At 34.2% G+C, this 13,378-nt stretch overlaps 1 protein-coding gene across 1 annotated transcript in view; it reads right to left on the reverse strand.

Moving 5' to 3' along the window:
• The window catches only part of LOC144835445 (uncharacterized), a 57,802-nt gene extending 45,251 nt beyond the window's left edge, over nt 1-12,551 (reverse strand). The window contains exon 1 of the mRNA XM_078690530.1: nt 12,477-12,551. Coding sequence (XP_078546656.1) covers nt 12,477-12,521 — 45 coding nt within the window. The 5' untranslated portion in view covers nt 12,522-12,551. The remainder of the gene's footprint in view (nt 1-12,476) is intronic.
• Nucleotides 12,552-13,378: the final 827 nt, after the last annotated feature.

Raw genomic sequence — 13,378 nt, forward strand, 5'->3', positions numbered from 1 at the left:
TGTTCTCTGAGGGCCCAGTTATGATCAGTGGCTGCGATGTACTAGTACAACGGGATAACCCCTACTCGTCTCAAAAGACTTAGAAATTTAAACTTTAAATATGCTAAATTATGAGTAATGCTATTATAGACAGAAACTAAGAAGGTTTTATTATTTACTAGTGAATTTTAAAACATGCGAACACTACACAGCAGCCTATCCCTATTTTGGAATGATAATGGCATTCAAGCTTCCCTCTTCATAATATTTAAGTGTTGATATACTATTTGTTGTATAAATATTTTAGTGATAATGAGTTAGCATCCTATTTTCACTGTAAAGTAGACCTTGTAAGTATAAGCCCCACCAGTAATTTAAAGATCTGAGTGCAGAATAATTTGAATTCTAACAATCATCAAATGTTTAAATATGCAGTCAGTAGAGAGTTAAATATGCCATAAAGCAGACAATTTAAAATTAACAGCTACTGTATGATCATCTGTTGTTTTAGATCTCTATTTTAATTTTTCATTGATCTCTTCTAGATGAAATAAATTTACCATGTTTAATATTGGTATTACAAAAATTTAAAAAAATAAATAATTGCTAACTTTGTCAGAATTGTTTTTCTATGGGCATTTGTAGATAAGCTACAATTATTATTATAAATTTCATATTTATAGACATATTTTGGGATACCTGATCAATTCAAGTAATAGAGTATACCTTAAGAGTCAAATAAGACAAAAATCTCAATTTAAGAAAAATTTTATAGTTAAACCATTATTACATTTTAGCAATCTATACCCTACATATTAATACCAAGGAAATGCAAATCTGTTTACTAAATCTTAAGTTAATTGGAAAAATGTTATCCCCTACTCCAAAATTCTCAACGATTACAAATTACTAATGACACAATTTTGTGTTGCATATTTTCTGTAGGCGGTGTTATATAATCATAAAAATGACTATTAAGCTGTACAATTGGCATTGCTATCATGGATTTTTAAAAAGTACAAATATTAAGCTTTCCAAAAATGTATGATAGCATTTGCCACCAACTTGATACAAAAAAAAAATGTCTGGCCCATGGACCTGTATTATATTAATATACTTTTTTTTCATTGTCAAATTCATCTATCAAAAATTATATGTTTGCGATGCTACAAGGGTATGTCATCAATGTTATCATCCAAACAGAATTCCAGTCTTGGAATTGATTTTAAATTTAATACCTTTCAAATTGGTAGCACTACGCACAAATTAACGATTTAAAAGATAAAATCAATAACCAATTTTAAATAACCCAAAAATAAGTAGAATACTTCATATTCAGACAAAAATAGGCAAATATTGACCAACAATGACTATAATGAGTAGCAAGCCAATCTATATTATAAAACTTAATATTTGTTACTCCGACTCCTCCTAAACCGGAAGACTGATATTAGCACCTTTATCTATTATATTAAGCTATGTTAGAACAGCAAATTTGTACGAAAAATATGTTTTTGACCAATTTTTTTACAAGCTGCCGTTTCAAACTTTAAATCTCCAACGGGCGGTAACTTTGATATTTTTGTTCATGTTTCTCTCATGAATGCCGCTCTGACAAACAAAAGCTTGAGCACCATTTTACCATTTTTTCCAAACACCAAATGCATGTGATAACACTAGGTTATAGGTTAGCATATATTTGTTACTTACTCAATACCTAGATTTATTCAGCATAATTCGACCCAGGTGTGACAGAATGAATCGGTCCACTTTTGGGCTTTTTGGGCTTTTTATGCCTATATGCCTGGCTTCCAATTGTTCTACATCACATTAATGTTTAATTTTATTAATTTGGATATTTAAGTGTTCGTTCATTTTATGTAATTTCTTTTGAAGGAGATACAAGTAGAATTAAGTTGCAATCATTACCTCTTTCTAATGACACCACCAAGAAAACATACATTGTTGTTCATCCTAAAGACCAACCATCAAATAGTCTGTTCACCACAAATCAAGACATTAAAAACATTGAACAATATGAGACTGCTAGAATATTCAACCAGGTTGTTGTTCTCCAGTTTGAACTGATATTCAAGAACTTTGAAAGCTCAGAAAACATGACAATGAATACAGTTTTAATGTCCTACACCAAACATGAGGATGGAAAATAAGTGACTGACAATGGACATATAATTAACAAGGCCATATAGATGGCTGCAGTCGCGTGCTTAGTGTTTACCAACCGACCGACCAACCTACCAACTGACCGAAATTACTGAACATGTTTAAAAATGTTGAAATGTTTAAAAACAGTTATATTTTTTAAATTTACACATGCTTTTGACGTGCTCGTATAACGTAATTTCGAGTTAAAAAGTAAGTCAAGAAAACAGAAATCGGGCAAAAAGAGTGCGCAATAACATTTAACGTGCAGTGCGCGCGCAAAAATCTGCGCACTCATGGCAATTTTGTAAACGCTAAAAATTGCCTGAAACGTACTCTTATTTCATCGAAAATAAATTTTAAAAATTTTAAGCGCGCGTACGCATGCGTTACATGCGCTACGCACGTAATTGTATTGCCATATGATGATTTATGCCCTGAAATTTATGAGTACCAAATTTTATTTAATTGTGATTCATGGTTGTGAAGATATGATTACAAACGTGATTTCGTTAAATCGTGCCGACCGACCGACATAGTGAACTATAGAGTCGCTTCCACGCGACTAAAAACATAATAAAGGTCTATTCATACACAAACAAACAAGAAAGAAGATATATTAAAATTTAATATATTAACAAGATTCTGATTTTTAGTCGCGTGGAAGCGACTCTATAGTTCACTATGTCGGTCGGCCGGTCGGCCGGTCTGTCTGTCGGTCCGGTATCACTATGAGTTTATCGCTTTCTGACCTTATCTTGATATCAGTTTAATCTAGCTAAGTCAATTTTTCACAGTATATTCCTTATGGCCAGGAATCGATGTGGTTATGTTTTCACGGTGCGCAATAAAAAATTACGCGGTCTATGCACGATTTAACGAAATCACGTTTGTAATCATATCTTCACAACCATGCATCACAATTAAATAAAATTTGGTACTCATAAATTTCAGGGCATAAATCCTCATATGGCAATACAATTACATGCGTAGGCGCGCTTAAAATTTTCTAAATTTATTTTCGATGAAATAAGAGTACGTTTCAGGCAATTTTAAGCGTTTACAAAATTGCCATGAGTGCGCAGATTTTTGAGCGCGCACTGCACATTAAATGTTATTGCGCACTCTTTTTGCCCGATTTCTGTTTTCTTGACTTACTTTTCAACTCGAAATTACGTTATACGAGCACGTCAAAAGTGACAGGCTACGCACGTGTAAATTAAAAAAATATAACTGTTTTTAAACATTTCAACATTGTCATTCATTTTACTGTGTGCACTATAATAATATTGCACCGACTCTGCAATTTGTATTTTAAATTATATTACTTGCATTTAGAATTAATGAAAACAAAAAAGACACTCAAATATTACTATATTACTACTATCTATTAAATAAACTTTTAAAACATAAATGCTATAATGTACCTCTGAGTATTTGTTCTGACATACGTCATCTGTACATCAATTTCTAGATATTGTGTTGTACTATTCTACTGGTATTTGCTCTAATTTTAGGTTATAAAACACATTTTGTCAAAAATTGTCATTAAATCTTAATACATTATATTATTTATTCATTTTATAGGGGAGGTGTGCTTTGCTCGTGTACACTAGTGTAAATTATCTTAAAATAAGAGGTTGATGGCAAAGTTTTACTACGGTAATAGAATATTTAAAACAGTTTAATTAAGAAAAAGAAATTTAGATATTAACTCATATGGGGTTATAACTTTCATAAATTTAATAATTTTGACATTGGCATGTCTTTTGTGCTATTCCGTTTAGTTTTTATATTTTAAAAAATGACCAAAAATTATTTAAAGATACTGTTAGCTTAAATATGTTCTGTATTTAAACATACTACTCTATCTACTTCGTTACCATCAATCAGAACTAGAATAATAGGATCTTTCTTTACTCTAAAGTCTACGATCATCTCCTTAGTTTTACCAACATTTAACTTTAAATTATTCAATTTGCTCCAATTTACCAAAATCTGATATCAATTTACGGTAGTCATATTCATTATCATGCTTATCACCTAAAATGTATCCTGTGATAACAGTATCGTCTGCATATTTAATCACAGAACATGATTCATTTGGTGACCTAAAGTCAGAAGTGAAAAAGGAATACAACACAGGTGATATTACAAAGCCTTGAGGTACTCCTACATTTGTTATCCTGCTGTCAGACATGTGCCCATTAGCTATTACAAACTGAGGTCTACATTTCAGGAAATCGGACAGCCACCTGATGATATTGTGGTTTATCTCCATGTCTTTAAGCCGACGAGCAAGAAATGCAGGAATAATAGTGTTAAAGGCACTTGAAAAGTCTACATACAGAGATCTAACATATGATCTTGACTTTCTAAGTAATTACAGATCTTATTTAGGTGTGTTAAAATAGCATCCTCCACACTTCTATTAGACTGATAAGCAAATTGATAATTGTCTTGAAAATTACTTGATTGATTGACAACATCCTTGAGAATTATTTTTTCAAGACATTTGACAACATTTGACGTGAGGGCAATGGGTCTATAGTCTTTTAATTCATTTGGTTTTTTTAGGGACAGGTTTGATAAAAGAGGTTTTCCATATTTTGGGAACAATTCCATTTGTTATACTTAAATTAAAAAACCTAGTAAATATGGGTACTAATTCATTTTTACAATATTTTAAAACACGAATTGAGATGCCATCTGGTCCTGTACTTTTATTGACCTTAACTTTCGAAAACACATTCCTCACAGACTCCTCAGAGATCAGAGATTGGTTAACACAATTTAAAGGCGGCATCTCTGTATTCAGTAAATTATTTGCATCAGCTTCATCATCGAAACGGCAGAAGAAGTCATTTAATTTATTTGCAAGATTTGGATCGTTGTTTGATGTGTTAGTGTTTGTACTTTTATACCCTGTAAGAATCTGAAGACCTTCCTATGCTGCTTTAGAGTTATTTTCCTTAAATTTGTTCTCTATTTTACACTTATACTTAAATTTATTCTTACTTAATTATACTACAGTTTATTTCTTTTTGTAATTCTTTAACCTTTAGTTCATTTCCAGCACCATGCGCTTTGCGTTTTTCTTGGAGCAGACTTTTAAGTTTGCCAGTAATCCAAGGTTTGTCATTTGGATACAATGCTGTCCACACAAAAAGAAATATAATCAGAGGTGACCCGTGTTTCCATGTCAAGATCATTTGATTCAAGAGTGTCCCAATCTGTAGAATCAAAACAATCTTGCAGTGTCTCTATGACATTCCTTGTCCATCGCTTATGTTGTTGCATAACTGGCTTGGATTGCTTGATTCGTTGACGGTATTTGGGAATCAGGTGTATAGTGTTGTGATCTGACACACCGAGTTTTGAGCAAACTTTGCTGGCGTAGCTGTTTTTTATGTTACAATAACATAAATCCAGTGTTACGTCTTCCCTGGTTTTAACATTGATAACTTGGTCATAATTTGGTAGCACAGGATTGAGCAGGCATTTGTTAAAATCACCCAGTATAATCTGGGAGTCCCCTGGTGCAGATGTTTCATATTTGTTGACAATTGCAGATATTGTTTCTCGGGCTACATCATGATTGGCTTTTGGCTGGATGTATACAACGGTAAAGAAAACCTGACCAAACTCATGTGGCAAGTAAAAAGGTCTAGTACTAACAGTAATAAGTTCAATATCTGGTGTACACACCTGTTCGCATATCATCCAATTACTCCACCTCTTGACTTTCCTGATTCCATTTTCCTGTCTCCTCTGACTAAATCAAACTGCTCACGTTCCATCTGTCCATTTAAAATATCGTCCACGTTTCTGTAATGCATATTGCAGATGCTTCCCTGAATTCATTCATGAATTTAGTACATGCGCGAAGTTCATCAATCTTATTATTTATCGAGCGAGCATTTGCTAAAATAATAGACGGTAACGGGGGATTTGCTTTCCTCCTTCTGAGACGCTTCTTTAGGCCGCCACTTTTGCCTCTCTTCCTATGCTTGACCTCTTTTGGATACGTAGCGAAGTCACCTGGCTTTGTTATCGAGTGCGACGCTGACCGCAGCCTGTACAGTTCAGCCAGTGGATAGACGTGCAGGAATTGTACCGCAGGAGGCCTAGCATTTGAGGGGCTTGATTTTGTTCATAGAAGCCCATTTACAAGTATCAGAATAATCACATACCGTTTAAAACACATTTCAGACTCGAACACAAGACTTGTTAGTACAAAAAATACACATAAAACTGTCAATCTTCTGGTCGCCTCTGTGAGGCGCAAACACCACTTTTATTCACATTCATATTATCTCATATAACATAAAATCGTATTATTTAACACATTGTAAATGTTGTTACAATTCATAAGTAACATTTTTACAAAAATGAATTCTGTATTACTCCTTTTTTCATTAATTTTCATATATTTTGCTATACACTTGACATGATCATCATTATCATCTATCCCGTTTTAAAATAGTTCACACATTTTCATTTGTTTGTTTTCATTGTACAACCCTGATTATACAATATATTTATATACAAGATAAAACAAAATAAAAAAACAATAATAGATCAGTACCACCTGTAACTCGTATCACAGTGAATTCCTTTTCTGATAATCGTATCAAATTAGTAATTATATTAGCATAATAGTATTTCTTAAAGCTATCCATTTTTCTATACTTGTTTCTTTATTGTTGTTGTAAACTATTTTTTTTCGAAATTTAATTTTTTGTACGAAGCGAACTTGGAACGATTATTTTGTGATTTGTACTTTGCTTTTGGATATTGCATTTTGGAGTTTGTATTTTGAAAGGAACGTTGTTTGTGACTCTGAAGTAAATTATTTCTTTTATTGTATTGCATTTTAAAATTTTATGTGGATTTCATATTTTTACATATCTGAATGGAATCAAGGTAATACAAATACTTTTATAACATATTTTGTATACATAAGTTTACAAATTTCATTAGTGAAATTGTTATTAGCATGATAACTTTAAGATCTGGTAAAAATATAGATAAGACTATGTCAGAAAAAGATACTAGGGAAGATATGGTTGTCAATGAAATGTATGATAAAATGGCTAGGGATATTGATTTGCCCAAACTACCAGGCGGTATGCCTAAAGATATGATGCTTGAATATTTCCGAATGAAGTTTGAAGCTGAAAACAAAAAGTTAGAAGCAGATATAGAGCAAAAAAGAATAGAAGCAGATATAGAGCAAAGAAAAATTGAATCACAAGAAAGATTGAAAATGATGGAATTAGAAAATAGGTCTAGGTACAGTAATGCTAGGAATGTAGTAGATGAAATGAAGGTAAAGGTTCCTACATTGAAGGAATCAGATGATATTGATATATATTTTACAACATTTGAACACTTGGCAGAAGCCACAGGTTGGGATAAGAATACATGAGCCGCTAGGTTAGCGCCTGAACTGTCTGGTAAAGCTAGGACAGCCTATGCATCCTTAACCGTACAAGAATGCGTAGATTATGATACCTTAAAGAAGGCAATCTTAGATAAGTATGATATGTCGGCAGAGACCTACAGACTTAAATTTAGAAATTCGAACAGAGTTAAAGATATGTCCATCAGGGAGTGGCTGAATGAGTTCTCCCATTATTTAAAATGTTGGATATAATGTGCTAACGTAAAAGAAGATGATGCTGCAGGCATTATTGAAATGATTATAATGGAACAGGCACTGGATAAAATGCCTGAAGATCTTAGGCTTTATCCTAGAGATAAGCAAGTAAATAAGAGCTATGATATGGCTATGATAGCCGATGATTATATAGCTAATAGAGGTGGACGTGGCTATTGGAATGCCGTAAATTTTGAAAATAAGTCTACGTGTTATAAGGGCCAAGAAAATAGTAAACCTAAGAATAGTACTCAGAATAACTCTGGAGCTAGGCAGCAAGGACACAATAGGTATCACGGAAGGGGAGGCAAATTTCATAACAATGGTAGGAATTTCCAACAGAGAGATCCTTCGAATGAATGGATTAATGGCATATGCTTTAATTGTAAGGAGAAGGGACATAAAATAGGCAATTGTCCTAGATGGTAGCAAAAGGAAAGACTAATGACGCTAAGAAGGGCCCTAATGTAAAAGATGGCTTAAGGTGTGAAGGAATAAATTCAGATAGACCCAAAGTAGTTATGGATAAGTGTACAGAAAATTAGAAGGACAGGATGCTTAGAGACTCGGGATGTACCCAGTCAGCTGTTAGGGAAAGTCTAGTGCCTACCAAATGTTACTTGCCAGGAAAATGGGTTACGTTAAGAGGTATAGGAGGCGATATTACCGTCCCTTTAGCTGAGGTAGCTATAGAAAGTAAGATAGTGACAGGAAAAGTGATTGTAGCCGTAATCGAAGGATTACAGAGGGACATGTTATTGGGTCATGATTTGGACCAGAATTGTGGGGAAGTAATGGCTAAAGAAATGTTTGTCCTAACTAGGGAGCAAGCAAGAATAGAAAATGATGCTAGAATACAAGACGAAATGATATTGTTAGGGAAAGATAGTAACTTTAAGCCTATAGAAGAGCCGACTAAAGAAACTAACGTACAATTGTTGAAAACAGTAAATGACAACAAAGTTAAAGGGGGATTCTGGGTTTAAAATTGCTTTTAAATATCGTTTATTTATTAAATAAAAAATATATACAATATATAAACAATATAGACATGTCAGAATGAAGAAGTAATAACGAGAAATTAAAAAAAATAAATTTCATATACATTTTAGGGTAAATTCATGGAAAGTCTGTTTTTCATCAGCTTAGGGAAGCTCATTAATATTCATGAGATATTCACAAAATCACGTCATCAGTGGATTCCAAACTCGCGACGTCAAGCTTGTACGTTGTGTTTGTCAACTTGCATCTCTAGCTCTCCCCCTGTCAAACGACGACCACCCGATCATTGTGAAATACATTTTTTGTAGATTTTCTAAGCTAGGTCTAAAGTGTAATAATAACAGTAGTAGCATATATTTATTTGACATTTAATGAAATACAAAATTTACTAGTACAGATTACGGAGTCATAAATTATACTATTTTTATACCTCGAATAGTACAGATCGGCTTCACGTACTAGGCTAGGCCTAGCCGAAATCATTTTATTCATGGGAAGAGCCATTTCTGACTAGGGATTCCATGCCACGATGGCTACGTTAAAACATTGGGGCCATCATGGGCCTAGCTGGCCTACTACTAAACGATTGGCCCATAAATAACAAAACTCAGTGGATTCCAAACCCATCCCATCAACCAAACTCCTAAACAATCTAAACCTAAAACGTTCTACAAAATCGGCTGTAAATATTGAGGCAAAACAAGGTCCGATCGCCTTCCGCACGTATGGTGTCCCGATCGTCTAATAAGTAGGCCTAAAATAGGCCTAGTTTACTCTCCAAAAAAGCGGATACTGAATCAAGCAAGTAGACCAGGTAGTAGGAAGGAGACCTAGCCGATCCGGCCCAGTTAAAAATTGAGCTAGCTAGTGTAGTAGACCCTATGCGAATTGATACTACCAGACCTTTTACTATAGGCTACACTTTTTAAAATTAGCAATACTTATGTTTACAAATATTCCAACTCTCTCATTCGAGCTATATTATATATACCATTCCGGTAGGTCGAGTCGACCTTCAATCAAATACTGTACATCGTTCATGTTGTGATTATAGACGGGGTATACTCGACCCGACCAGTTTGGTATTGTATATTGTATCTGCTTATCACGTGACGATGCCAGGCATGGGCAGAGAGCACGTGTATCGTCGTCTCGCTCTCCTCGCTCAGGAATGTATACGTTATGCTTCATTGATTTTGAAGGCTTTCCCTAAGTCAGTGCGAAAATCGGCAAACGTAAAGTGCAAACATATCTAATTTTTCACTGTTTTGATGGATTTTCATAAAAAGTTGACTTTATAAATGGGAAGACCGACTAAAATTACATCAGATAAGTATAATTTTACAAAAGTAATTTATATGGTTAATGATAACGAGTCGTCGGAAGATTGACCATTTCACGAATTTCCTATTCTGTAACAACAGTGTGATTTTGCCGTAGCTGCACTTGTAATCTGGCCTCATTTCACAGCCTTCGTTCTGCTTCACTGGGCGCTTATATAAATTGAAACTTTTACCGTTCAAGAGACAAACAAATATATTTTACATTTTTACTATTCATTTTAAACCCGGAACCCCCCTTTAATAAAACTAAGTGTTTAGATGATATGAATGGAACAGAAATGAATAATTTGTTTGATGGAAATGAGAAAAAAAGATAAAGCTAAAGATAAAACAGTCAAACATAAAACTTATGAACAACAGCACAAGCTGAACTAACTGAACTAAACAAGAATTGATCAAATTGCAAACTAATGATGACTCACTCAAAGGAGTATTTGATAGGGTAGTCCCTATAGAAGAAATAGGTCAGGTATATTGATGAGAAATTGGAGTAGTATAAAGATAAGAATAACCAAGTGGAACAGATTCTATTACCCACTCTGTGTAGACAGGGTGTATTACACTTAGGTCATGTGCCATTTGCAGGTCACATGCAAGTTGAGAAAACTAAAAGTAGGGTACTGAACCAATTCTATTGGCCAGGTATATTTAAAGATGTAGTAGTCTATTGTAAAGTCTGTAAGGAATGCCAAAAGGTAGATAAGGGTAAAAGTAAAAGGAAACATACTTTGATACCATTACCCATTATAAGTACACCATTTAAACGTATAGCGATAGACATTGTTGGACCCTTATCTAGAACAAGCCGTAATAACAAATATATGCTTACTATAATTGACTATGCTACAAGATATCCGGATGCAATCGCGTTAGCCAATGTTAGAGCAGAAACAGTAGCCAGGGCTCTAATAGAAGTCTTTACTAGAGTAGGATTACCTGAAGAAATTTGTACATGATCAGGGAACTAATTTTATGTCTTCAATTATGCAATCTACAGTATATGTAGTATGTTGGGGATTAATCAATAAAGACTACACAGTGTACCACCCCCAAAGCAATGGGCTTGTTGAAAGAGTTCACGGTACATTGAAGAATATGATAAGGACACTTACAGTTAAGCAAAGAAAAAATTGGGATGACTACATAACCCCCTTTCTGTTTGCATACAGAGAAGTTCCTAGTAAAGCGACGGGCCATTCACCTTTTAAATTGCGGTATGGTAGAGAGGTGAGGGGACCCTTGAGTTTACTCAAAAGTAATTGGGTAGAGGATGAAGAAACTACTGATGTTATCAAATACATGTTAGACATAAGAGAAAAAATGAAGGAATTAATGAAAGATGCTAATGTAAACAAACTTGAACAACAAGAAATTATGTCCCACAATTATAACAAGAATGCTATTGATAGAGAATTTGTAGAAGGGGACAAAGTGTTGATATTCCTTCCAGTAGGAAATAGTAAATTAGACAGTAAGTGGCAAGGCCCCTTCACTGCGACTAAAAAGGTCAATGAGGTAAACTATGAAATAGACATAGGTGGTAGAAGAAAAGAAAAACAAATTCTACATTTTAATATGTTAAAGAGATGGTATGATAAAGTAGAAATAAGTAAAGATGGTTATTATGTAGTGACAAATGTCCAGTCAATAGAAGAAGTAGACTTAAATGAAACAGTCCATGACAATGAGTTAGATAGTGAAATAGACATAGGATTGTCTTATCATCAATCGCAAACATGGAAAGATGTTAACGTTAGTAATAACTTAAATGATACACAAACTAAACAATTAACAGAATCGTTAAAGTACCATCAGAATGTATTCTCAGATGTACCAGGTAGAACTCACTTAAGACCCTTTCTCACAGAGATTTGTGCCAGGAATATTGCGGGAATATACCATTACCATGCCGGTATGGTTTTCTGTGAGAACGGGTTGTCTTGGCATCATGCCGGCATCGACATGACCTGCTTTAGACCTAGTAATATTCTAGGGATATTCCCCGCAATGCCAGACAGGCATTCTGTGAGAACGTAACGCCGTTATATTCCGGGGTTATATTTCATTCCCCGTCGAGGCTTTGACACCTTGCGCGGTCAAGTGTATCAATTTAATTAACATGAATAATGTCGAACTGGAGGGATAATGAGATAAGTGAGCTGCTTAAAATAAGGGGACAAGAAGAAATTTGAAGCATAATCTATAGACATAGGCCATTCATAGCTCTTTGTTTGTTGGTGCCTGACCCTTCGTCGCCTTGCCTTGTAATTGTACAGCCTTCTAAGGTGTTTTACCGATTGCCGATGACGGCAAAATAATTGCTGTACCTGTATAATATATGCACAATATACTGTACATAGCATGTATTGCATAAATATGTTATAAAGGAAGATAATGATCTGTGACTTATTAATTCGCTGCCATATATCGCTAGACAAAAATAATAACAATAAAGGACGCCCTCAATAATTATTTTCTCAAAGACGTTTTATTGGCCGAATATGCCCGACTCCTATCTCACAGAAAGCCGGTATATACCGGTTATATTTCCGGCACGACAGTCCGATGAGATTGGGTATATGCCGGTAACGATACCGGCACGACGCCAACATAATACCGGTATATTGCAGGCACATCTGTGAGAAAGGGGCTTTAGTGACACATGAAATTAAGACTAATGGTGAAATGCCTATAAGGCATAGGGCATATAGAACGCCCCAAGCATTAAAGGGTAAATTGAAAGAGGAATTAGATAGTATGTTGGCTATGGGTATAATAGAACCTACAGTTAGTGCCTATGCTGCACCTATTATTGCCCTGAAGAAAGGCCAAAATCAAATTAGAATGGTGACAGATTTTAGATCACTAAATAAGACTACACAATTTGACCCTTATGTTATCCCAGCAAACACAGAACGTTTGTAAAACGTAATCGAAACGTTTGAATTTGGGTTTTTTAAGGTTTGGTTTTTCTAAAATGTTTTAAACACGTTTTTTCAACGTTTCTGTGTAGAAATAAATTTTATAATTGAACAACGTTTGTATCAAAACGTTATAAAAACGTTATAATAACGAATGCAAAAAACTAAAAAAGTCTGTCAAACAGAAGAACGAAATAAAAACGTTTACAGAACGTTATAATATAACGAAATAATTACCAATTTTCAGAACAGTTCTAATCGTCTTTTCGAAACGTTATAAAAACGATTTTAAAACGTTGTTTTTTTTA

Source organism: Antedon bifida, chromosome 2 (genome assembly GCF_963402885.1).
Source record: "Antedon bifida chromosome 2, ecAntBifi1.1, whole genome shotgun sequence".
Classification (NCBI taxonomy): domain Eukaryota; kingdom Metazoa; phylum Echinodermata; class Crinoidea; order Comatulida; family Antedonidae; genus Antedon; species Antedon bifida.